The 27205-nt window shown below is 34.2% G+C and overlaps 1 protein-coding gene across 4 annotated transcripts in view; it reads right to left on the bottom strand.

Moving 5' to 3' along the window:
- The window catches only part of SPOCK3 (SPARC (osteonectin), cwcv and kazal like domains proteoglycan 3), a 177904-nt gene that overhangs the window by 44879 nt on the left and 105820 nt on the right, over positions 1 to 27205 (bottom strand). For all 4 annotated transcript variants that reach the window (XM_018071059.1, XM_018071069.1, XM_018071053.1 and 1 more), the window contains 2 exons: positions 22360 to 22486; positions 4809 to 4923 (listed from right to left, as the gene is read on the bottom strand). In XM_018071059.1, the coding sequence (XP_017926548.1) occupies positions 4809 to 4923; positions 22360 to 22486 (242 nt within the window). The remainder of the gene's footprint in view (positions 1 to 4808; positions 4924 to 22359; positions 22487 to 27205) is intronic.

Genomic DNA, 27205 nt, shown 5'->3' with positions numbered 1-27205 from the left:
TCACTTACTTTCTGTAACAGGCATGAAAGTGTAAAATTAAATGTTACAATTAGATCTTTTAGGAAATGTTTTAAAACATACTAATATATTTGTAAATAAACCCCGAACAGCACTATAATATAACACTAATTTTGTTTGGTGGGTTATCTTTGTCTTATTTGAGGTTTGAAAGTCAAATTTTATTCTTGATCACACAGCATGAACCTCTTCACCTTCTAGATGGGAATTTTGCTCATTGTCTCACACAAATGGCTCCTTCTGGCTATCCCATAACTGACCACTGATAATATCAGGTCTAATTGGTCTAGTATATGTTGGTTTGAATACAGATTTTTTCTATTGATGTCCTGTAGTTCATCTGGCAAAAGAGAAAAAGGGAATTACAAAACAGTACTATCTGTCTTTGAAAGGCAAAAATACAAAGTAGAGATTAAAGAGTTAACACAAACATTATTTTTGGCCCTCGATCTCTTTATTTTTTATGTCTGGAAACCATTCAGTGTACTCTCTGAATGCAAACAAAACAAAAGCTCTTTTTTGGCATCTATACCTGTACTATACAAAGACTGGTGGAGGTCATGTATTGAAAAGATGATGTTATGCAAATTAAATGAGAGGATTTGGGAGAGTCCTGTTTTGCTATTTGTCCCTCTATTTGCTTTTCAAGCACTGATGCACACAGAATGAAACAGAATCCAGAGCATCTTTAATCCTACTGTTACTTATCCTCATCTCTCCACAGCAATTAACAATTCGGTAGTACTCAGTACAAAACAGGATACAGCTGAGAGAGCACCTATATTCTGTGATTAAAGTCTTTCATATATGCTAACTGAAAATCCTTTCAGCATGCAATTTCAGTTGCCTTTTCAATTCCACCTGGTAAAAGCTTAGATTCAAAGAGTATGATGTTTATAGAAGCTTCCAGTCTTACCCCTATACAGTCCTCCTCAGATGATGAAATAAAGAGAAGCCCTATTTTTCTTCTATGAATATAAGCCTATCTCTGTTATTTTAGTGAAAATATCAAGTGAGCTCTTATCACAGGATTTATTAGAAATTAACTCAAAAATTATTGAGAGCAAATTCTTGTATTTCAGTAGCTGATGAATATGCAGTATTTTACCCATAATGCCATATCTTTTGCCATTTAAACTGCAGGACCTTCAACTGATTCTGAGCTTTTGGGTATGACTACATATGCCAGCTGCCTTGACTCCGTGTCAGGGCAGAATCCCAACCTTATTTCTATGATGAAGATATACAAAGAGATAATCCAGGACGATGCTGTAGCACACTTTGAAATACTCTGTTTGGAAGAGCAGGATCCTGGGCATGTCACAGCACACAATTATCACAGTTTTAGTGTAGCTCAACAGGGAAATAAAACATAGGCACTCTTTCAAGTTTTTTATATTAAAGAATAATTAAACTTTCCCAATATATGTACTCTTGAGTAGAGCAAATTTAAGACAACTTAAAATTAATGCTTTTCTTAGATACCTTTGAAGTTAAGAGTTAAGATTTTTCAGAAGTTAAGAGTTAAGATTTTTCAGTAGTTAAGAGTTTTCAGAACAGCTCTTTCAGTCAGCTAAAAATATAAGCTATTATACTGTAAAAATATATATATATAAAGCCTTATATATACCACATTAAATGACATAAGAAGTAAATGAAGTTAAAATTTTATCCTTTTTTCTAAGACACATATTCCACAGACTGCATTATTTCTTTTTGCAGAAAAAAAGGCAACATAGTTCTTGATCTACACCAATAATTAAATGTATTAATATACATTACATTAATTATGAATTAAATATCAATTAAATAACAGTACAAAATAACTGACAGATGTCCATCTTTTTTTTTCTTGTAATATCTTGAACTAAAACAATATTGGAGTGCTTACTGTAGTTTATAGTTTATATGATACCCATTGCTTTCTCTAAACTAAATTCAAAACAAAGAGATGACAAAGAAAGATCTTTATTTTATTGTGTCTTTTTTTGCTTGTTACTTTTGTTTTGTCAGCAACTTACACATCTAGTTCCAGATGAAGTTCTTAGTCCTTTCATGTATGGATTCAATCTAAGGGCCCCTGAACATCGATTAGATCTAATGTTTCTAAATGTATCATTAAAATAAGACAGCTTTCACAAAAACCCGGATACCTTCATCTGCTTCATGCATTCATCAGAGATACGGAATAGATAAACTTTAGAATTCACTTACAACTAAGAGCATCCTATGATTTTATGATTAGGTTCACATACATTTTATAAGGAAAATCTGGTTCTCTGAGTACTGGTTTAATTTTGCTTCCCAAAGGAGTATGGGATTCCACATCAAGACTTATCTGGAAAAGTTCATAGACATGCTTTGCTCTCCTGATACACCAAAAAAGTCAGTAAATTTTTTAATCTGAAAAGATGAACAATTGCCTTAGATAAGGGATGTATATCAGGAAACCCTTACTTCAGTTATCCCTGAAACAGGAATAATAATCTTACTTTGTCTGTTTGGCTTCGTCAATTTTGTAAGCAACTGACATGTGTATACAGCTTAGAATCACGGAAACATAGAATAATTTAGGTTGAAAATTATCTCCAAGATCACAGAGTCCAATTGTTAGAACGCTTTATGGAGTTCTACTTAAAGACAAAACTTGTATTCTTATAACTTCTGCTATAAGAACTGCCGTTTTAAGAAATTTTGTGTTGTCACAAAAATGGCTGAAATTTCAGTAATGATACTCAGCTCACTTTTGTATTTCTCAAGTCTCCTGGCCTTTGGCCTTGTAAAAAAATGATATTCAAATTTCAGTGTAGCAATAAAATGTAGCATTTGGAAAAGCCCTGTATTTTGCTTGCCTTGACATTCTGTCAAGATGGGATTAGTGTTAATTCCCATACACATGGGAACCTTTTTCCTTCTCTTTTACATAACTAGGCACAAGCAATCTTGATCCCTTGGCAGCATAAATCTTCAAGAAGAGTTCAATCCTAATTAAAAGCAACTCCATTTTTTTGAAGCAAAAAAAAATTGTCTCTAGATTTTTTTCAGTGTTTTAGTACAGGAGTACAAAAAACAGAATGTGCTTGAACGGACACACCAAGGACAAAAATAACTGCATCAGTTGAAAAAACTTCCAGCAGAGAAAACACTAATCTTGTTTTGGTAAAAACTGAGGGCAATGATACCATATTAAAAGACTAACACTGGAGAATCACAGGCCTGCTATTCATGGAGAGATTCTTTTCAGCTCATTATCTTAATTTCACTTAAAGCCCACTGTTAAGGAATTATTCCCATATTCATCCTGGAGATGCAGAAATTATTGTTAGTGAATACTGCAATCACATTGGGGTTACATTATATATCTTATTAAAGGGGTCACATTAACCATACAGTGCTGTGTCTTCCAGTGCTTTTCGTTCTGTCTGACAATGCGAGCAAATGACAGGTTTATCTACTTATTTAAAGGTGCTACTTGAAACTGTAAATTAATGCCTTAAAAACCATCAAAACACTATAATTTTGCAGAGGAGTTACAGCACAGGAAGTATTTAATGACATATATTCAATTAATATTTAATTACACAATCAATTATATTGCTGAAGACCAAAAAAGTGACCTAAATGAGTGTTTCAGAGCAGTTTTTTAATTGATTTGTATGCCTGCATACAACTTAATGTTTATAGTGGTCATCTCTATTCATTGTTAAAAGAACGTTAATTTATTTTTTAAACTACGAAAAAAAATAGTTTTGGCAGTAGCTACAGTTTATAATGGAAACAGTAAGACTCTCTTGCACAATACATTTGGAAGAGCGCATCAAACTATAGTGAAATATCAACGTTAACACAACGCAGGAATGTAATGTTGATTTCTTTTATCAGTATGAGGTTGCTACAGGAAAAAAACCTCAATCTTAAAAAACTAATTCTGCTGTATTTTCAATTATATTTGTGCATAAAGATTTTAGCTTACCCATCAGAAGTGTTACTATACAGAAAGAACAAAAAATTGCATTTAACAGAGATCAGTCTAAAGAAAGAAACAAATGCAGATCTCCAGTCATGCTTCTCTTGGCAAATTCACGTCCATGGTGCCCTAAAACCTCATGCTATGACAGCCCTTTATTCAGAAGCACGGAAGATGGTATCACGCTTTGTTTAACAACAACCTTCCAAAATCACCTGGGAGCCACTGAAATACAAATATTCTTAGCCATCACTTTTTTTCCACCAGTTTGTTTCAACTGCAGCAATGGTTAAAGAGGAGTACAAAGCAACTTCATTTTCTAGCAGCCTATTCTCATGCGTGGTCCAAAAGGAAGCTGATTTATTCCTATCAAGCACTTGTCAAACTGACTCATTTATATAATGAAGCCTTTACTAATAGTTCCATAGTGGAACTACTTGCTCCTATGACCAGTAACAAGAACTTTTAAGTTTCCATTTTTTTCTATCACACTTTGTTTTCTTGAATATTCAACTGAAAACATGAAGAAGCAAGGAATGAATTTTTCTTTGTCTTAAATACAGCCATAAGCACCTCGAGGAGCATAAAAGAACAAAATAAGAACAGCAGTAAGTCATACTACAACAGCTCATTTGATAACACCGTGGTATTTTACTACAGGTACAATTTCAAAGCTCTTGGCAAAGAAAACCTTGAACAAAATAAAGCTGGTTTTATTCAAGAATAATCAGTGTTTCTGGTAACTGTAATCTTTGGCGAGCAAAATCTTACCTCCTTCTGGAAATCAGCTGTTAAAAATATTACACGAATTACCATCACTCACCTCTCCTATCACTTCTGGCTGCATTTGTGGATTTTTCAGAAGGGCAAGGGCAACGTCCTTCACATTTCACTGAGATTTGTTTTCCTGAGACACAGGCTTGATACTCTAATTTGCACTGTAAGGAGAGAGAATGACTATCATTAATAAAAACATATAACAGAAAATCATAACTTTAAGAATTTTGAAGCAATTTTTCACTGTGCTTAAATCTTTGCAGACACAGGTGCTAGGAAAAGTTTTCTGCAGTATATGCTACCTTCGTACCAAAAATTAGATTAAATAAAGGTTCAAAGTTTTTGGTCCCTAACCTGGCTACAGTTTCAGACTTGATTCAAGCATGAATGCATGTGTGGTGTAAGACTGATTTTAATATCCATGCTAAATGGAAGTAGAGTGCATTGGTTTTATTTGTAGTATATGAGCAAATAAACACAGTAACAATATTAATTATTGATAGGAACCAATTAACAGTGAATTGTTAAAGAATTTATCACTTAATTTCTGTCTTTAAGATGACAGTATTCTAGTAAAAAGCATTAATGAATAAAATGGAAAGCTGCACCTGATGTAATTCTGCATAGTGACTGTCTTTTCCAGTATGGAAACAGATTAGTTTCGGTGCTTCTGATCTATATGCTTAGAGCTCCAATCAAGAAACCATATAAAAATTAAACGCATCTAACCAAGAAATGGAATTGTTGTATCAAGCACACAAATATAATGTAGCTAAAAACCACATACAGAGAAACTAACATCATTGTACATTGTCGTTCCTTCTGAAAAGCTGAACTTTTATTCCAAAAGAACAGTTCCTTACATAGAGATCTTTCCCTGGTATTTTGTCAGTGTATTATCAGGAAAAACACAAACCCAAAAACAAAGTGGGGGGGGAAAAGCATGTACAAAGAGCTTTTTAAAAAACAAAAAGAGAGAGATGGTTACAGAGAAAACTTCATCCTTGAACAAAAGACGGAAGATATGTCATTAGTCAGGTAAATGACATAGAAATATATGAGTCAGAAAACCAGTTCAAGTAACAAGTAAAAAGTGTTTTCTATGCATCACAACTCTTCAGAAGAACAGTCACACCAGACTTTGTATCTTTTATTCTCTGACTCATCTTTCGTTAGGGTTATCTAACCTCAGTTTAATGCAATTCCCTTATAAAATTATCAGGTTTTCCAGCAAACCACGGAATCAAAGTTTCTCTCTCTCTCCTAAAAATATGTAAGGGGTGGGAGCACTCTAGCCATGTAAGAATCAAGAAGCTTCCTGACAGGCTGCACTTGAGGTTTCCACTAGTTTGCAGATATAAGTGCTGGGAATTTACAGAACTTCATCAACCTTTCATGCAGTCAGACTTCCAGTCCTGCCACACACTCATGCAGTTCTCTACCTAGCATAAGCTGAGCTGCATCACTGTATTGATATAATACCTTTTTGCACTGCCAGTACCAAAAAGAAGACAGAAAAGGATACCACATATTTTATGTATTTCCATAAAATCATTATTATCTGAATAACTGAAGTATACTTTACTTTTTGCCAAAAAGGCACTGTTAAAGTAAAATGACGCTGAAAAAAACTTTTAATTAAAAAAAAAACAAACAACAAAAAACAAACAACCCCCCCAAAAAAAACCCAAAATCAAACCAAACAAGCAAAGAAACCCCCCAAACAAAAAACAACAACAACAAAAAAACCCAAACAGAACTGCTCCATTTGAAAGCTATATAGCCATAACATCTCCTAAAGGACCAAAAAATGGCAGTAAAGCAAACACCTGCCTATGATGATTTTGAAACAATCTTTTGTACCTCTGCACAATTATCCTGGCCGTACAGGAGAGTGCTTGCATTAGCTACGATGCCCACCAGCCCTCTTTGCAAACAGTATCTAATTCACATTTTGATATTCAAAACAATATTTGGAGTTTGTGAAAGGGATTACAGTCCAAATTTAATACGTGCTTCTGTTAAAAAGAGGTAACTTTTCATTTTAAGATCTGAGGATTTTTATTGTTCAATCTTAAGTAGTTTACGGAGTCATACCTACAGACAGCTGTGCTTTAGGTTTTGATTACTCCACTTAGTGAGACTACCACTTAAAACTTGACATATAAACCCATTCCAGATTTGTTTTACTGAGAAGCAAAGTATCAAGAGTGCCAAAAAAAAAGGAATATTTTTTTAATTTCTCACTTAATCTTTTGAGAGATTATTTTTACAGACTCCAGTGCTTCTACTTTGATTCACTTGAATGTAGCTGAAGAGACTAGTAAATAGTTCATAGCTGCTCCAGCTAACATAATGAGTTGTGAGTTTAGTCCTTTTGATTTGTTTTCCTTTAAGTTGTCTACTCAGTCCTATTTGCAAATAACGCTATCTTTTTAAACGTTAAAAAAAAACTTAATGTCCAACACCTGCCACAGGCAGGGGAAACACTGATTGCAAGGTCAGCACACAACACTTCCAAATCAGTACTCCCATTCACAAGTATGATAAAATTTTAAACTCAATGAACTCATTTTATGGGCAAGCAGGCAGCAGAGATATATTCATTGTTTCCAGAAACAAAGGAAAATCATGGTGCTTGCATTAGTCAGAAATGAATCCAGGCTGTTCTGACAAATTCATATCAGCAGCTAATGACACCAGGAACATAACTCTGGTTCAAACATCTTGTCATCATTCCACAAGTAAATAGTGCACTGGGATACTGTTAAGATAGCTCAGCTAAATAAAAACTTTCTTCCATGTTACTCTCAGGCTGGTAGAAGAACAAGCAACATACCTGAAAAACTCCATAGAAAAAGAAATCTGTGACATACAGACTATGAGGACACAAGAAGTAGTGGTAAAAAAGGAGAGGTAGTGTTGAAGACAGTGATGAAATAATTTGGTTTTTGTGGGGAAAATATCTAAATAGTTTAAATAGCAAAAAAATACATGAAATATTACATTATGTATAGCAATAAAATAATGTTTATTTATTTGGCTTTATTAGTGACTTTTCTATGTGGGGAAAATGAAATTGAAAATGAAATTTTCAAGACACTCATCTGTTAGATTTTGTAATATTCCTTACTTAAACTGGTTTTATAAACTGCTAACTGCTTGTGCTACTTTTATCACAATCCCTTATATGCATGAAAAAATTCCATTTAACTTTTGAATAAATCTAGCTTTTTATCTTCTGATCTTGATTCCCCTTTCCTCTTAGATATTAGTTTTCTATGCTGGAGTTTCACCACGTCTCATTTGTATGCTTGATTCTAAGGACACTTCTACTGTATGAATTTTCACATGTTTTGTTTCAAGACAGAAGAGTAAGTATTTTTAACTTCAGAGCAATATGCTTGCACAACGCTTAAGGAAAATAAATCACTTCAATACAGACAAAAACATGTACCACAGGGTCTCTTGGCAATATATTTCAGGATGAAAAATTCCTCATTTCTGTACTGTCAAGTGTCCCATAGAAAAATGCAATTTGTTCACTCATATTCTGCCTGTTTGAAAACCTGTTCAGTCTTAAATGGACTCAACATTCTTCACCATTTACAGAAAGTAGATTGTTTAGTGAACTAGAGATGAGCAATTAAAATCTGTGGGAAAAACTTCAAAGAGTATGTGTCATCTTTAGACATGACTCATGTAGCTTTCTTTACTGTTACAACAGCAAAGATGAGAACAGTTATCTTTCTGGTACAACTACTACAGTGCATGTTATTTTGATATACATGAGCTCTGCTCTTAGAAGTATTATTATAGAGTTTCAAAGATTAAACGACAGTAATATATTTCATTAAGCTCTTCCACCTTCTGTTCCAAAGTAACTGTCAAAGGCTGCCAAATATATCTCTGTATATTGTACGTATAAAGAGCCTAAAGTTTTTTCTCAAGATGAAAAACCCCACCTACTTTTCCATGGAAAAATAATGAAAAAATGAAAATATAAGGAAAAAACCCTACTGGTTTTGCATGCATTTGACTGGCACAAATGCAAAGACAGAATACACTTTATTTATTACATTAAGTTCCAAATATCCTGACTTCCCTTGTATTTGTAAACCAAGTTCCAGGTAAAAATTATACATTTTTATATATATATAAAACTTTTTGATGACTTCAAATATTCAGGAAACCTCTACAGAAAGGAGTAATATGTCAGGACATATATATATGTGTCATCTATACACAGGTAAAATCTCTATGTTGAGTGAAAAAGAACATTTAGAGAATACTTATATGGTCTAGAAGTTTTCAAATTAGTTGAATTTTATATTTCCAGCCTTGCATACTTGAACTGGCTGAGCAACTTCACAGCCTTTGAGAAACTCTGAAGGACAGATTGCAAGTAGCTGGATTTTACCAAGGCTCATCACACTCTTTTACATTGCAACCTATTAAGCCATATTATGGTTATTTGTGTGCATCTATTGTAATATGAATATCAAACTAGTTGCAAGTGATCCTCCAAGAGTAGCACTCAGTGTCTCAAAATCGAAGACTGCACTTGGTGGACTTTAGCAAGGCTAAGTCACAACCATGGAACTATTCTGTCTTTTAATTTCCCCTAGGAAAATGCTTTTGAAGGTGCTGGGGTCCACCAGTGATGCTCACTTTTTAAATACCACCTCATAAAGGCACAGGAGCAGGAAATTCCCAAATGTTGGAAGTCAAGCAGGCGAGGAAGAAGGCCGGCCTGGCCGAGCAGGGATCTTCTGGAGATAAGGTAAAAAAAGAAAGTGCCCAGTGAAAGCAAGTCGGGTAACATGGGAGGACTAAAGAGATGCTGCTTGCCACTGCAGGGAGAGAACACGTGGCCAAAGCTCACTTAGAGTTGAAGTTGCCCAGTACTGTCAGGGACAGTAAAAAGGGCTTTTAAAAATACATTGATAGTAAAAGATACATCACACAAGTATCGCTGGCCAGTCAAAGAAGGTGATTGTCCTTCTCTGCTCTGCACTGGTGAAACCTCACCTTGAATACTGTGTGCAGTTTTGGGCACCAAAATATATGACTGATATGAAGCTACTAGAAAGTATCCACAGGAGAAACAGAAAGATGGTGAAGGGCCTTGAGGGGAAGTCGTATGAGAAGTGGTTGAGGTCACTTGGTCTGTTCAGCCTGGAGGACTGAGGGGAGACACTGCAGTTACAACTTCTTCACGAAGGACACAGAAGATCAGGCACTGATCTCCATCCTCTGGTGATCAGTGACAGGATCCGAGAGAATGCCCTGAAGCTGTCTCAGGGAAAGTTTAGGTTGAATATTGGGAATATGTTTTCTTCACCCAGAGGGTGGCTGGGGACTGGAACAGGCTCCCCAGGGAAGCAGTCACAGTATCAAACCTGCCAGAATTCAAGAAGTGTTTCGACAGCACTCCGAGGAACATGGTGTGATTCTTAGTGTTGTTCTGTGCAGGGCCTGGAGTTGGACTCAAATGTTCCTTGTCGGTCCCTTCCAACTCGGGTTATTCTATGATTCTAATCGGTTGGAAGATGAACTAATAGATATTCTATTAAACATGGATGAGGAGTAACTTCAGAAGATAGGAACATAATAAAAATACTCATATTATGGAAACAGGCTAAAATATAATGTAACTCAATACAGAAAACTGCTATGTTCTACTCTAAGGTAGACAAAATAATCAAATCATATTTTAAATACAACCTGGAGCAAGTGGTTAGACATCCATTTTAAAGGAAAAATAAGAATGTAGTTCATTAAGAACAACTGAACAGTGTTTTAAAACATTATCATACGAGGATATATAAACATGAGTGTAACCTACAAAACATGTAGAGTAATTTCACAGAGCTCTGGCAGCACTTAAAACAGAGCACCTTGTACAGCTCTGCGACAAGGTTTCAAACAAGACAAGAATTAATTGAAAAAAGGAGTAACAGGAATAATGAGAGGCCTAGAAAACAGTCACCAAAATGAGGCTCAAGGAGTGGGTCTTAACAAAAGATGATTCAAATAGCAGCTGTCAAACAGGTGAAAGACATCTGAAAGATACCTGAAAAGAATACCATGATGAATGTTACAAGAAATAATTGGCTTAAATTGCTGCAGAAAAATATCAGATTAGATACTTGGCAGACTTGCTAATAAGAGTAGTGATGTCTTAAAATAGATTTTTGGAGAAGTTTATTGAATCCTATTCATTGTCGTTACAACCAGGATTAGATAAATCTGTCAGGAATGACATCTGTGTAGTTTATCTTGCTTTGAGAAAATGGGTGGATCAGATGGCATCAAGCTTATTCAGTTGGGAAGTACAGGACAGACCTGCTCCAGGAATGAACCAGTGTGAAGAGACTATTGCTTGCATAAATGTTTGTCATTTACTGAAGAGATTTAAAGATGTGTAATGAATGAACTAGGGAGATGGCATGAAAAGAAAAGGAAAGTAATGCCTATGCTGGTCTATGGATCTTGGATAACTTACTTCAGCAAAATTCTGTTTGGCACTGAGGGTATATATGCTCTTGAAAACCTGAGATATGATTTGGGAACATGCTAAATATTTTTAGATAAACTAAAACAAAAATTAATTGAATATATAAATGTTATGCAATGTGAAACATGAAAAAAAATCTTTTAATTGGATATCCAAATCTCACAAATAATTTTTCTGCTTCCATCTGCAGAAACATCTTCTATCTGTAGAAAGACACTCGTATCACACAGAGGGACTGTGTGTGAGGTAGCTGTAAATTAGTTACTCCTCGCAGACTTCAAAAATGCACAAGGAATGAAGACATATTAAAGTAGATGAGGATTTTAGTTGAACTGTGTGGCTACCACATAATAAAAGATATAAGACTTTACTGAATGGTGCAGATAAAATGATTTAATGATTAGATAAAAGGGAGGTATGTCCATTCTCTGTGTTATGTGAGTGAAGAGCCCTGCAGGAGGAACAGCAACAGAATTAAGATCACATTATAAGTCTACCCAAAGAGGAAGATAAAGTGCTTGTGCAACACTGACTTCAGCATTTCCTATCATTTTATCAATTTCATTTTTCTCACTGATTTAATTCTGTTCCTTTTTGAGAATGTTACAATCTCAGTGCAAGATAACATTTTTCCACAATAGGACTGTCTTGCCAGGAATACCTAGTGGCTTTTAAACAATCTAACTCAAGCTAGTGATGAGGGCACATGTGATTTCTCTGGCAAGTAAGGAACAGCAGCTCATTCATTACTGCCTTGAGGTACAATCTGCAGATACTCCCCCCCAATTCCTCTTTTCCCCCACTGTATACATATATACATCCTGGGCAGCTGGAAGCAGATTTTGTACAGCATACAAGTCAGCAGAAATTAACTGCCAGGGTATTCATTCATAGTGTGTCCATTATGTGCTTCAAACCTTTGAGGCTGCGAGACTGAAGTTTGGCCAGATACATCAATACACCTTTTCTACAATAGAAACATAACTGTAGTACTGTACAAAGTGTGAATTCAATGTGAATTTAAGTATTTTAGAAATTTTCATCTGCTGAGGTGCTGACACTTAAAATGTTTCTAGAACACCATCCCATTTAATACTGAGCATTTAGTAAATTACTTTTTAGACAACCAATAACTAATACTTATGCAACTGTAAAGTGTCTCATCTTTGAAAGGTATTTGTCACCTTTAACTGTACCTTATCTCAATGACAGCTCTGTAGAAGTCCCTCATGTTTTTGTGCATTTAAAAATTAAATAGGGCATGCTATCCAATTCTAAGAAAAAATACACAGATGAATAATTAAATTCAGATTCCCCTGATAATTATCAGTTCATATGCTACAAATAGAATTACTGAGAGAATTTGGAATATCCTTTTAAACTGACATGTTCCCACCGAAAAATGCCCACAGCTCTTCCTTTCCTGTCTGTTTTCTAGATGATTAAAAATTAATGGTCAGAAGATTTCTGTATGCTGCAATCAACAGGATCCCTGAGAAAAGAGCTCTTTGCTGAAGTACCATGAAGATATATTTCTTCCAGTATCATCATGTATCTCATGGGTAGAAATCTTTTCCATGAGGTCTGCATTCATGCATCAATACAGATCTGACTTCTCTCTGTTGTTAGAACCTGCTGTCTCTGACAGCTGAACAGACAACCTCTGATTACCAGTACTCAGTACTGTGTGCTTTTGACTTCATACTATTTTGCTTAACCACATTTCCCATCTTCACACTTTATTACTATTTAGCAAAGCTTACATACATTCTGCTGCCCAAAATTTGCTTTTACTGTATTTGGTGCAAATTGTTATGTGAAATTATGGCCTCAAATTTGAGTTTCCTAAAGAAAATCTGTAAAGAAACTACAGTCTTTAACTGGGGTGGTGATTTCTGTCACCAAACATAGGGGTGAGGTGGGCAGAGTGAGTGTTTACCAGGTATGTTCCAGGTCCAGTTCAACACAGACCATCACCTGATACAGAATATGGAAGAAGCAGACAAGAAGGTAAAGAATTTCAAGCTGAATTCAGCTATGTACAATGCCAAGATTAACTAATCTTGCCATTTTAACTAATTAGCTTTAGAAATAAAAAATTAACGTGTAAATCTATCTATGAAGTGCCATCCAGATCTACAGATGCCTCTTTTGTCTCATCAGAAACCTGCAAAGCATGTTTATTACTTACCTAAACAACAGGAGTTTGGATAAAAAGCTTTTCAGCAAACTAGTACTACTATTTAAAATGAAAACAACTGTTTAAAAAATATTAACCATAAAGACATGCAACTAGCATTTTGACCAGAGAACAAAAGGAAATGTGTCTACTGAAACAAGATCCTGAGCAAAGAAAATCTTCAGTGGTTGAAAGAGAACTGATGATACATTGTTTATAAATCTGTGAACTAGAGAAAGCAATTTTCATGACAAAATGAATACCTGCATGCAGAGTTTTCTTCCTGTTCACCTCTTATAGCTCTACAGCCTGTTTTCTTCAGCACTCTGCAGTGCAATGGCATAAAAGGAAAAGCCTGAAATCAGGTCAACTAGATATTAAATCTTTTTCGGACACCCTGGAAATCATATTAAGTCATAGAAACATGCCGATTGATGCCTACTGGGATTATTTAAATTAGGCACCTACTTATCTATGCTTTCCTACTTAAAGGTTTTCTTAGCCACCTGTGATGCTTAGGAACTTCTGCAAATCCTTCTAAGGACTTATCTGTTTTTAAAATCAGCCATTTGAATTTTTAGACACCTACTCAGTTTGGTAAATATGTAGCTCACCATCTTACTCTATACATCTTGCAAACAGGCTAACTAATACTTTATACCATCAAATGAGAACGCAAAGCTTAATTAATGCAAAATGACAAAACTCTGTGATATCCCTACTTGAAACACATTATTTCCAGTAAATTATTACTAATAATGCTTCTAGTATTTTTTTCTGTAAAAAATGTAATATATTACCTCATATCCAAATTATTATTTCTATATTCCTTGAAAGCAATAAATTTCAAAATAAAAAAATAAAATTAGAGTGTTTTAAAAAACTTACTAACAAAAGGGGTAAAAATAGATACAAAAAATATAACCATATTACTCTTTCTGATCTTGACTTATTAAAAAAATTTAAATACTTGATGCAGTTTGAAAATGTACTGACAGCTTCTTGTAAACATGCTTAATACAAAAAAATTCTTTTTCTGACATATACATGCATATACTTAAGTCCATAAATCCTGGCTTATATTCAGAGCTCTTGGCTGTATAGTCCAAATCTCAGCACTTCATCAGGCTCCCTGTTTCAAACTTCTCCATCATATTTATCAGGCCCGAGCTACAGTCACTCAACGCTGCATGTATGTGAGATCCTTGGTGTACCTCATTGCTGCATTCAGAGTTTTGCAATTTTGGAGAAAATGCCTTGAGAGATAGAAAAAGTAATATTGTTCAGATAAAACTAACTTTACATTTTCAAGTTCCTGCTTCAAATTTGAAGACATTCAAAAAAAAATTTAAAGTGTGAACAAAAACATTTAACTGTCCTACAGGATCAGCTAAAAAATAGGTGACTATATTGGTCAAAGTCAGCTAATAAAGATCACTGATTTTCAGCTGACACTCAAATTTCTGAGTAATGGCAATAGTAAAATAAAATAATGGTAAAGCTATAAAGCCTTATAAGACACAAATGGCTTGTAAAAGTGTGGAATTTTTTTTAAAAGAATCTGCTTATTCCTTATTAACATGCATTATCACTGTATTTTTAATGTGATATGACTTCCTAAGCCATGCTGGCTGATTGCAATACTAATTAAACAAGTTCAATTTATCCAATTATATCTAAGTTGAAATATTTATAAAGTTTTATGTGAGCTAAAATAGCATCTAAAGGGCATGCTGATTAGTCTTCAATTACAGGAAAAATAATGAAAGTAATAAAAGTAATGTGCACAGACCTAGCTAGTCTATGCTTGGCTATCCCATCCAAATTTCAGACATTTAAACTATACTTTGTCAACTGGGGGGGGAGGGGAAGAAAGCAAAAAAGGAAAAAGAAATTCTGTGTAGCTAGTTACATTTAGGTGAAACATCTAGGCATTCTCAGCATATAACCTGTACAGCTTTCTACTGGTTTTTTTCCCAGCTAAAAATGTATGCTAAAATCCACTTGAACTCAGAGTACTAGATTTAATTTACTAAACGGTCCAAAATATAAGGCTCCATGTGCTATCAGTGACAAAAATATTTATGAAATTCCACGTTTCACCCTGTCAGGGAAGAAACATGGTGTTGTACAAGTGGGAGTTATTATTCCAAAGCATGGCTGTTTTTCCCTAGGTTAAATCTCTTTTTGAGCTTAAAGAGATACATCTTGTATAGAGGTACACAGAACTGTGCCTAAATCTTTCCACTTTGTGTTGTTAGTACTTCATTTCTAAAAGATGCAAATACTTTTCTTGTTCTGTGCCAAACACATACGGATTAACATCAGGATCACACAAAGCCAAGTCTTCATATGTCATGTTCTGAAGGAAGAGCTACAGTGACAAATTTTGCTACACTAACTCTTATTTTTCTCTTCCACTAAGTCCATGTTTTTTGTTAACATGTTCTGTGATGCAGGGGACCTACCTCTGATACTCAGTCATATTTTTCAGATCCCTGTCTGCCTCTCAGTTCTCATCAATGTCCAGATCTGTTCTTTGGGAACTTTAGTTACAGATCTCATCCGACAGTAGACCTGTTTGTTAAAAAATACTTAATCTCACTTTGATCTCAAGGATAATGCAGAAAAACAAGCAAGCAGAGCAAGCAACAACATCTTAACTTCTTGGAAAATTTAGCAGAAAGGATACAGCTTAAAATCATTAGACATACTAAAAATAAACAGATTGGACAGTTCTTCACTTTACTAGAAATAACTGAAGTTGGGATAGATCAGAATCACACCCCTGAAGACAAGTGATGCAGGAGGAAAGAAGGCAGGTTTCCTGAAGGAATCTGAGAACTGTCTAAAATTTTTTTAACATATCTGAATATCAACTATTACTTTCTTCAGTTTCTTCTTCTTTGTTTCACTGTGGATTTTTTGTCTTTTTGTGGTTGGGCTTTTGTTGTTGTTGTTAGTTTTTTGTTTTCTTTCCCCCTCCCCCAAGAATGAGGGTGGCAGGTGTACATTAAGGCTTCAAAAGGTCCTGAAGTGAACAGGAACTTAACGGCAACACCCAATATTGCAAAATTCACACAACCCAGAAACTTCTAGATGTGTAGTTCCATATGTGGTTTTAGAAACTTTAAAGTAACATGGTTTTGGGTGAGAAGTGAATATGGTTACCAGGCACCTCATCAGACAACCTGTGGATTGTCTGATGGAAAACTGTCTGGTGGAAAACTGTCCAGACAGTTTTCTGTGGATAAAGAACTGTATTCTTTCAGTATTTTCTTGTATTTATTTAGTATCACAATGTTGAATGCTAAATATGTTTCATTAAAGCTCATTAAATAAGATTAGCATGCATATCAGAAGACTCCACAAACATCGTCCCCCTTTCAATAATAATTTTAAAAATCCATAAATTACAGATGTCCATAAATTATAAACAAATCCAAAAATTATAGAGGTATTCTAAGCAGAGAAATTTAAGTATATAAAAACACAATAAATTCTCATTAAAGCATTAGGAATACTGAAAACTTTAAAAATCAAACAATCTGGTACATCTGAATTTGTTTTCAGTGAAATATCTGCGTAGTAATGGTTTGTGCTTAAAACATTTCATTGTGAGCTTCTTAAAATTACAAATTTAAAAAACGAAGTAAGACTTGGAAGATGATTCTTTAATGTTACAGATATTTTACCTCATTGATATCTACCAAATTACTAGGACTGAAGCTTTTCTTTTTCTCTGCACCAACATGACTAGTTTATAGCTCTGCTGGTCTAAATTTCTGTTATGGTGTCTGAAACATGAAACTTTACCGTATTTCAGTTTCTTGCTAAGTATAAATGTGACCTGCATCAACAGTGTCTAAGAGTATCTTTTTAGAAGCTAAACACTTTGTTCTGTTTGATTATATTTTTCCACTTTGAACAGAATGATTTTGGCTGGGTGTTGCTTGGGGAAGAGACACAAATCTAAATTTTGAGAGGCCTTTTTTGACAAAATCCACTTTTACTAGAAAAACAAATCGATGCTGGCAGAGCACCTGGAAGAAGCTGCTTCCTCCAGCTGCAAAACTAAAGACCTGCATGCTGTCAAATAATTTATTTCAGAGAGATTACATTATTACTAAAGATGGTAGGCAATGATTTAACCTTATTATTTTTGGCTACATTTCAACTGACAGTTAAATCTACAGTGGATTGCTTAGTAACAAGGCAGATAAAAATGGAAAGGCATAGTGGATTAGCCCAATTTAAGAAGCAAGACTGACATACATTGAATCAGGTTTGTAAAAACTACTTTCATTCACTATTACAAAATAGACATCTGTTTTGTATGGCAATTCTACTTCTAGCAATCTCTTCTGAAGTAGAAAAGATCTGTCAATAGCTCAGGTATTTGACCTAAAAACTCAAAATATGTTAATTAATATATTTAAATCAATTTAACTTTTATAAAATCATAATCTTTTAAAATAACATCAAATATTAAAAACATCAATACATATATTTTATGCTTCCTCCAAACTAGCTGTCTTATACCAAACACACTGCTAAGAGATATAGATTATTAAGTAAAAGTCTTAAAAATACCTGAAATTAATAAAGGTAGCAACAATTTTAAAACAAAAATGTTTAATATGGGATGCCATAAGAATAAAAATCTAGCAATTTAGGTTCATGCTGAATGATAAACAAAACATGGATGGAGTAAACAACTAGTACTAATCTCAGCCCTTCACACAGTGTGATTTCATCCACTGACTCTTTCAACACTTCTAATGAGAAATGAATCATAATTTGGGAGACTGAAGAAAATATTTGAATATTAAAAAATCAAAATCCACATACCTGTCTATCTGTATAGCCTTTCAAGAATTTTTATCCTCTTTTCTGACTGCTTTTCTATACATTTTCTATCTTAGTCTGAGAAGTTAGTTTAGACCCATTGCTTTTGCAAAACGTGATTTTTATTGCTATTTACATATGTAGGGATATTATCAATAACATGAAGTTTTCATAGGTAGGAGAAAATGTATTCCATAAAAAAATTCACAATCAATACAAAATCATCTTGAGCAAATTGTTGCTAACACTAAACTGTCAAAGTGATTCTGAAATTAAATCATGGGGCAATGGGCATATTCCAAAGATTAATTTATTTCTGTGGTGTTTTCCTTTCAAAATACTCAAAGCACAGTTCATTGATCTCATTTAAGTTTAGATTTTGTTATAGCAGGACTAACTGTCAATCACATTCAACTTAAGAAAGAAAACTTCAGGCTATTATACCAAGTACCAGAGCTGTAATCAAAATATGCAAAAAACACTCAAAAGACAATTCCATCCGCATGACCGTACTTTTGTTCCTCATGGCCATTTTTCAAAAGGTCCAGTAATAATATAGTACAGTATGGGAGAATTGTTCCAATAGAAGCATTCAAGTCTGAGCATCATCATCTCATTCACAGTTACACCAGCTTTACAGTGTGTGCTGCACAGCACTGAGTTGCATCCCTGGATAAAAGAATGGCAGCAGGCGGGTTGCTTTCACAAAACACCCCATCTGAGGTGCACTCCATGTCCGTTTTACTTCCCTTTTCATCTCAGGAAAGATGAAGCTAGAAACAGGCTGCAAGAGCTGTATAGGCTTTTTTCACAGAGAATGTCAAGTATACAGTGATCCCAAAGCTCTATGCTACAGTACTGTTTGAGAATTCCTAAGTGTAAAAATGCATATGCACTTTCAAGTGCCAAAGTTTAGAGAAACGTAGAAGGTAAAAACAGACCAAGCGTGAAACACATGCAGTATTATTTAAAGGCTATTAAGTTAAAATTGTAACACCACCCTGGCAGGATCTCTTTATACTGAATTTCTTCTCAGACAATGATTAATGTTCACTTTGATTACTCAACATTTCAGCATGTAATATTTTTATTTCAACATTCTTGTAATGGTAATAACGAACATCTCACATCTGCTGCTTTTCTTTTACACTGACTGCATGTGACTAATTGTGGGCTGAGAACCCAGTAAACATAACCTGGCCTGCTAAAATGAGTGGAAAACAAAACATCCTTACCCAACTCTGGAAAAGCTCCATTTAGAAGACAACCTTTCTTTCTAGACAGTCCAGCTGTTATAAAATCCTTTTGTTTGTTTTCCAAAACAAAACACATGTATGAAATATCTCTAGTTACATAACTTAATACAAGCATTTGCATGGGCTTATTCTGAAAAGTGAGGGTATACTCCCAAAACAGCATCCCTCTGCTGTCAACTGACTGGCTGTGTTCTACAATAGTACTACTATTTAATGACTTTTTTTCAGAAAATGTATTATACAATTTTCCAGAGTCACTGATGAATGCATTCTAAACACAAAAAAATTGGTGTATAAACTCCTACTGGAGCTTGATGACACAATGAAACTAAACTTTGCCTAGAGTACAGGAACACAAATATTTGTCTTTATGTCAACTTTTAAAACCACTACTCTTGAAATAACATTGCAAGGGGACCTCTATTTTGATGAAACTGCACCATAGAATCCTCACATCATTGACATGAAATAAAAATAAATATTTATAGGCTAATACACATCTTCTGTGGTAATTAATTTTTTTAGCATTTTGCTGTCATAAACTTAGATTTGAAATCTACCATTACGAGGAAGTGGAAGACAAAAGGAAATCCTTCAAAACCTCTCTGATGCTGCATTATTTCTGCATTATATGCATAAAGGGACACAGAGGTTAGATAATGTACCACTGAACTGACTGCAGCACTGACAATGCACTGGGATGGAAGCACAGTGTGTCTATTTAATCCACTGATTTCTCAATCATTCTGTTGGATAAGCACAGCCTCACCTTTAGCACATGAACTGAGTTAAAAATATGTGTATCTCAGCCATATTTACAGACTTCTGTACACCTACTCCAGACCAGACCATGAGAGGCCAGAAGGATCACTTCTACCTATAGGACTATTTATAACACAGTACTCCTATATGATAAAATAGGACATAAGCAATGAGGTTAAAACTGGAGGTAATGTTTTTATTACACTAGCAAGAACACAGGGAGAGATTGTAATGGATCAAGTATACAGTATTTAAAAAATAAAAAGCTGCTCATCCAGTATCATCTATATCAACTTATCTACCTCACCTACTTAAATTTCAAAATTGTGGAGACTACCATCTGTTTTATATCTATGTGCAGGCTAGGCTTAGACCTAAAGACTGACTGAACCTTCACACTGGTAAGGAAAAATAAATACTAAATGACAGTATCATCTAACATGTAGTAAGATGTCAGCACACTTTTATCTCATACAAAAAAAAAAAAAGAAAACATAGCCAGGAGATTACTGTGAATCAAAATAAGAACACTTTCAAGATTCCTAAATTAAAGTCATATTGTCACTGAAAGGAATTATTTTTTTGCTACACCAAAGAGTCCAAAATTCACGTGTAAGGCCTCAGATATCCTGGTGTAAGCATTAGAAATTTGTAATTGTTTTCTTTAAAGGAAAATTAGGATTCTAGATCAAATCCCTATAATTAAAAACTCAAGGTAGTAAGAAAAACATTTTCTAACATAAGATTTAGGATAAAAGCATAAGAACTGTCAGGGTTTAGGAAGCACTAGTTATATCTGATGTTTTTATTTTATCAAGAAGAAACTATCCATTGAGAGGATACTTGATGTTCAATCCAACAGCCAGTCACTCCTGGAAAATAATTCTGTTTTCTAAACTTCAGATGTAGTTTGTGATTACAGTAAAAAAACAAACAAAAACTTCTATACAGCAAATGGTAACTAAAAATCTTTAAATAATAGGAAATACCCCAAATGTATTTTGTTTAAGAAGCTTTAGGGAATTTTTTTCTTTATAAGTAACAAACACAGAGGTTTTCCAACTCATCACTTTAATCTATTACTATAGTTCTCTTGAAGCACTGGATATTATCTAGTAATGAAAAAATTTGTTTGTGTAAGGCTATAGTGTCAGTAAGACACAATACAGTAGCTCCTCTCACATTACTGAATTGCATGCTGTTTCTGAGAAAAAAGGCCCACATTTTTTTCTGCTAGAGAGGATTCAGTTGTTAATGCTGGCAGAACATTCTCCTACTGAAAGTTTTAAGAAAGGATGCTACACAAATTAATTTGTTTTCAGTATTATGAAGTCCCTCCATCTCACAAGTTTCACATCTGCACTGTACCAATGCAGTCCTATGATTTCTGGACTTCAGAATGAGCAGCACAAAATCTTTCATCCAAAAAAGTCTGGGTAAACTAACAGTAATATTTTAAATTTATTATTCTGTCTTCAAATAACTATGAGAGAAAAGAAAGGAGGGTTTAGGACTACAGCAGTAAGATTTGATTATGATCTGAAAACTCAAAAAATGCTGTTGCAAGGAAAGATATACAAAAATTATTTAAATTATTACATTTTCTTTCTGTGTATGTTACATCTAGGTTGTCTAGGTACCTGGAACATAAAGCATACCCTTAATGGTCAACTGGACCAACTTAAAATACCTATCTTACCCCCAAGGGGGACAAGCAACACTTTTTTGCTTACTCAAAATCCTGCCACGGTGTCTGTTGCAGACAGACTTAACCTGGAGCTCTGTTACATTGTGGAACACTCTTACACTGTGCTACTCCAGGGATTAGTGGTTTACACTGCTTAGGATTTGCTACTATTTTGCTTTTATATCATATAATATACTAAAATTGTTGTAGATTGCAGTCTGCAATATATATTTTAGCCAAAACAAATAAATATTGATTTCTGTTATCATACAGTATTTTGTTTTCCAGGAGCTGGAATGGACTGGAACAATGAAAGATTAATTTAGTTCTTTCTTTAATTCTTACCTGAGATGAGTATGTGTGACCATCTGATCCACAAACAGGATTGGTATAAACTACTGGACACTGCTTGCAGTTTGATGAAATGGGACCACCCCTCCACTGTTTATGGCCTAAACCAGCCTCTTTCATACTGTAAGTAAACAAAAAGTATGTAATTCTGATAAGCAGTAGTAAAAATAGAACATATTTCAGGGTATTTCAATGAGCCTTTACAAACAGTAAGCCATAAGTAACTTAAAACACAAAGTTTTCTTCTAAGTGAAGAGCTGCCAATGTCTTTGGTATACACTTGCTTACCTTTGTACATTACTCATCGTAGTGATTTCACTTTCTAACTTAGTAGAAAAAGGTGATTAAGATGATGCTTTGGTGAATGTTACACTTATTGATGAGTGAAAGATGTCTGACTTATGTGGCATTTACTCTTCTTTTTGTTATTAAATAGTATGACTAGAACTGTTGTATCAATACTGGTGTTTAAGGAGGCAATATTTAAGTTTCAGAAAACTATATAATAAATACTTCTAATAAATACTGTAAATAAAATACTATAGGTAGGTGGTCCTTCAGAGTACTCTCTGTCTCACTTTGAACACTGCCTTTCACAGATTACAACTTGTAAAATTCAGTCAACACTCAAAGTTCAAAGGGGGAAAAAAAAGCTAATCCACTAGGGCACAGATCAATCTACATATGTGTATGCTGATACAAACAGATATTTAGAGCTAGATGGATCATTTTAACCCAGCTATACTGGGTACGACTAGAAGTCTAAAATAAGTTATGATGCTTCTTCAGAATACTTTGCTAGCCTTCAGTTTGTGGCACATGGCCATCTTCAGACAGACACGCTTTTTCTCTGTAGCTTTGAATTATTTTTTATTCATTAATTTTTCCAATTGTTTTTTTCAACTATGAAAGTATTTAGTAGCCACTGTATCCTGAAACAGCTGTTTTATGAGAGTTGCCCAGTTCACAGACTGACCAAAGAATATGTTTTACACATTAACTTCTTGCATATAAACAAAAAAAATTAAACAATAACACGTGATTTTTATATTGTGTTTTCTGCTTAGGATCTTAGTGAGGAATCTAAAATTGATTACACTTAGAACACAGCAATGACTTATCAGGATACACACAAATGTTCAAACCTATAAAAAACTCAAATCAAATATTCTTGAATGAAGCAGAACTCTTTCAGGTTGGTTAACCTACAGATAATCTAGAACTATTTTGCTAGTAATGAATCACTGTTTGAGAAGAACTTGTCTGGAGTAATAAAAATAAATGTGAGAAAATAAACTTCTCATTCTCTGGTTCTATATTGGGCAGCATAAAAGGCTAAAAGCACACACCTAACAGTAAAGTGGTGATGACAGAAAACAAAAGCCCATTTTCAAGCTATGCTAATATTCTTATGCTGTGCATAATTTCAGCTGTAAATGTGGTCTTTTAGAAGGAAAAAAAAAATCACAGAAGTTATGGAAGTTTACATTCAGACTATGCCGGTGTGGTGAAATTTTGAACTGCACAGATATTTTAGAGTGTCAACAGGAGCCTGAAACACTGTACACAGAAGCTGTCTGTTACTGGTGGAAAAGTCAGTCATAGCTTCAGTTATGTGTAGCATAATGAGTGGTAAAATATGAATACAGGAAGTTTTTATGTCCACTAGGAAGTATTAAAAAAGGAAACAATTCAAACATACCACCCTAATTAAGAATAAAGAGCAATCCTTTCTGCTGAGTTGCATAATTTGAAGACTAAGAAAAATCATCTTATTTCTATTATATTAAGAAAAAGCAAAGTTGAACTGTATATTATGCATAATATACAGTAATAATCTGACTACTGCTGTTCCTCTCACTTGACTGAGAGTTTTCCAATCATTCACATGAGTTCCAGCATCATTAGATTATATAGATGGCTGCATCTTTCTCTTACTTCTTGTTACTTTTATGGCTAACAATTATCCAGAAATGCCCCAGACTACTGACAGGACCAGTGTCCCAACTATTAACATGATGCAATTTCTGTTTATCAGAGATAGAGTAACTTTAAAATGCTGCACAAATCCATTTCAAAAGTTCCAGACATCAGAGAGAAGCTCACTGATATCAGTGAAAAACAGAAACTGGAAGCAGAATTTGAGAGACACATGGTGGTCTCTCATGCCTAAAACATGTCAAAGAAAGGACTAGTGGTGCTTTAGTATCTGTGCTCTCTTGTGCATGTCCTCGACGTAGAAAGACAAAAAAAGGCAGAGAAAGGTAAACAAAAAGCCCCTTTGGATGGAGATAAGTAAAATCACCTGAAAGAAAAGAGAATGATGTGTCTCAAAGGATTGAAAGGAGAATGGAAACTAGAATAAGCTCAGAACACAGAAATCACAGGTCTGTGAAGAGTGAAGAAGTATGAAAAAACCAGAAAATATCTGATGTAGTCAGATAGATTACCTTCCCTCAACTAACCTCTGCTTTGTTGGGCTTTTAAATGCAGTGTCCCAGGGTACTCATTTAAGATGAAGAACATTATGTTTCCTGTTTTACACAGAAGTCCCCTGAGACCTTCAGCAGATGACTGTTATCAAAAACTGGGTTTCTACATAACTAACAATATTTTTGTAAAAAACCTATATTTGTATTTTTCCAAACTTGAAATGGAATGTACAATGATAAACAAATTATAAAAAATGATACTTTGAAGGTATCAATCCAGAGATACCTTATCATGGAAACGGTCTGTATAGATATCTATTCAGAAGCTTTAGTACAATGATGCCAAAACTAGATTCTGTGTTATCAAAGATGGTGAATAGTTATTTTTGATTGTCAGTCACTGAGATGATTGGAAAATATGAAAAGTCAATTAAAAGTATTTTTAATGCTAGCTATGGTAGATACGTGCATTTCATAAAATACATGAAAAATGCATTTTACTTATGTACTAAAACATTTCCTTTCACCATTACTTTAACTGCATCAGATTGTTTCTGTTGACTATTTCGTTGTAACCAGGTGTTGTGGTTATTTTTTTTACAGCTAGGCAATGAGCCAGCATACAAACTATTGACATGGAAATAACTGAGAAACTACTGTGATGACATAAATCGTGTTGAATTAAGATCACAATATCATGAAGTAAGTACATTACTTAACCCCAATATGAATAACTGGTTATCATTAATGTGAGATATGCAGATAAAGCAATATATTTTTACATTTTAAAATGTTAGACAAGAAAAAAAATTAGCAAACAAAGAAGTTGGTTGCTTCACTTTAATAAATCGCTTCCTTGTATTTATTATAATTCAACATGCAAGAAAAAATCCAGATCACTGCAACTTGTAGCTAATGAAATTTTTCCATTTAATTTTGTGATTCCGCTTCAAACACTATAAACGCTCTGACACTTCGTTAGTACGTTGTCACAATAAATATATGATGCCATGTGACAGTCAACCTCTTCCACTGATAAATTTTCTAAATTTCCTGAAAAGGGCTTTGGTATCTGTAAAATAACAACCACTGAATATGCAAGCTCCACCTTATGTGACCTTGTTGACATCTAAAGGGTAAAATGAAATATATGGGCTTCATTTATCAGCAATGCTTGTGATTGCATTAATTTGCATATACCAAATGTGCATGTCTGCCTAGAAACATAATTAGCCAATCTGCCCAATTACTTTAGCCTATGTACCTGTTTGCATACATAAACTTACCTTCCTGTATACACAGTGATTGTGCCTGCAAATACTTTGAGAATGCTTAACATAACCCATTTATAATTTAGCTTCAAACAACTCTTTGGCAACATGACATATTTAATGATATCTATAAAATGCATGAGTGCCGAATTCACTTGAAAAACGGTATTTCATACCTAGATTTGATAATCTTCAAACACATTTCTTCAAATACCGACTAGTAGACAAACATCTGAGTTACTAAAAACTTATCTTTGAAAGAACTCTTCAAACTCTTCTCTAATAACTACATTTGCATCTTTAGAAGATTTTAGAGTTATTCCAATTTAGAGAGACTGCCTGATTATGTTTTGCCACGGTCTTTGGAGGACAGTCAGTCTGTGTCAGATTAACATAATCAGAAAAAAACACCTGTATTATAAAATCTAACTTGCTTTCTTTAGAGTTGGCTGGATTTCCTTCAAAGTTGCCTTTTCATGTAGAAGCATCCTGGAAGAAAACTACAGTTGTCAATATACTATTGAGATATTTCTTTCAAATGTCAAAAGATACGCCTACTATGTTACTATGAAATGATCTGACATAGTTCCATGCATTTCCTACATATTTAACTAGAAATGATCACATACACAGAGCTGAAGTAGATTTGGCTTAGTAAATACTGGAGATGTGGAAAGCATTCATGTATATCACAGACCTCATTTTCTGTCACAAAAACCACGCATACAGATTTTTCTAAAGACAGAGTGCAAGTTGACTCAATATCTGTAATAGCTCTATCACAAGATCTGTTTAAATTAGCAGATACATAACATTACTTCAACAGAAACACATGAGGCACGAGCATAAACAATATCTAGATAATGAGACAACTAAATAAATTAGTATCTAACATTTTTACCCCAACTTTGAGCAGAACTAACAAATCTGTTTGTATGAACAAAGATAAAGTATTACCAAAGATAACGAACAAGAGTGCATCTTCCCATAGCATATTGGTATTAAATGTTGAATTCCTTGAAATCAGCATAGTCTCACCTAGTGATACTGGAGACATCCTTCATCCTTATTTTTATGGCTTCAGAATACATACTGAACTACCTAGTGGATAATCAGGTCAGAGGAGAGCACAATCCA

This window comes from Manacus vitellinus, unplaced genomic scaffold (genome assembly GCF_001715985.3).
Source record: "Manacus vitellinus isolate BGI_N305 unplaced genomic scaffold, ASM171598v3 scaffold_0_pilon, whole genome shotgun sequence".
Lineage (NCBI taxonomy): Eukaryota > Metazoa > Chordata > Aves > Passeriformes > Pipridae > Manacus > Manacus vitellinus.
This window is presented reverse-complemented; position numbering and strand designations above follow the sequence as displayed.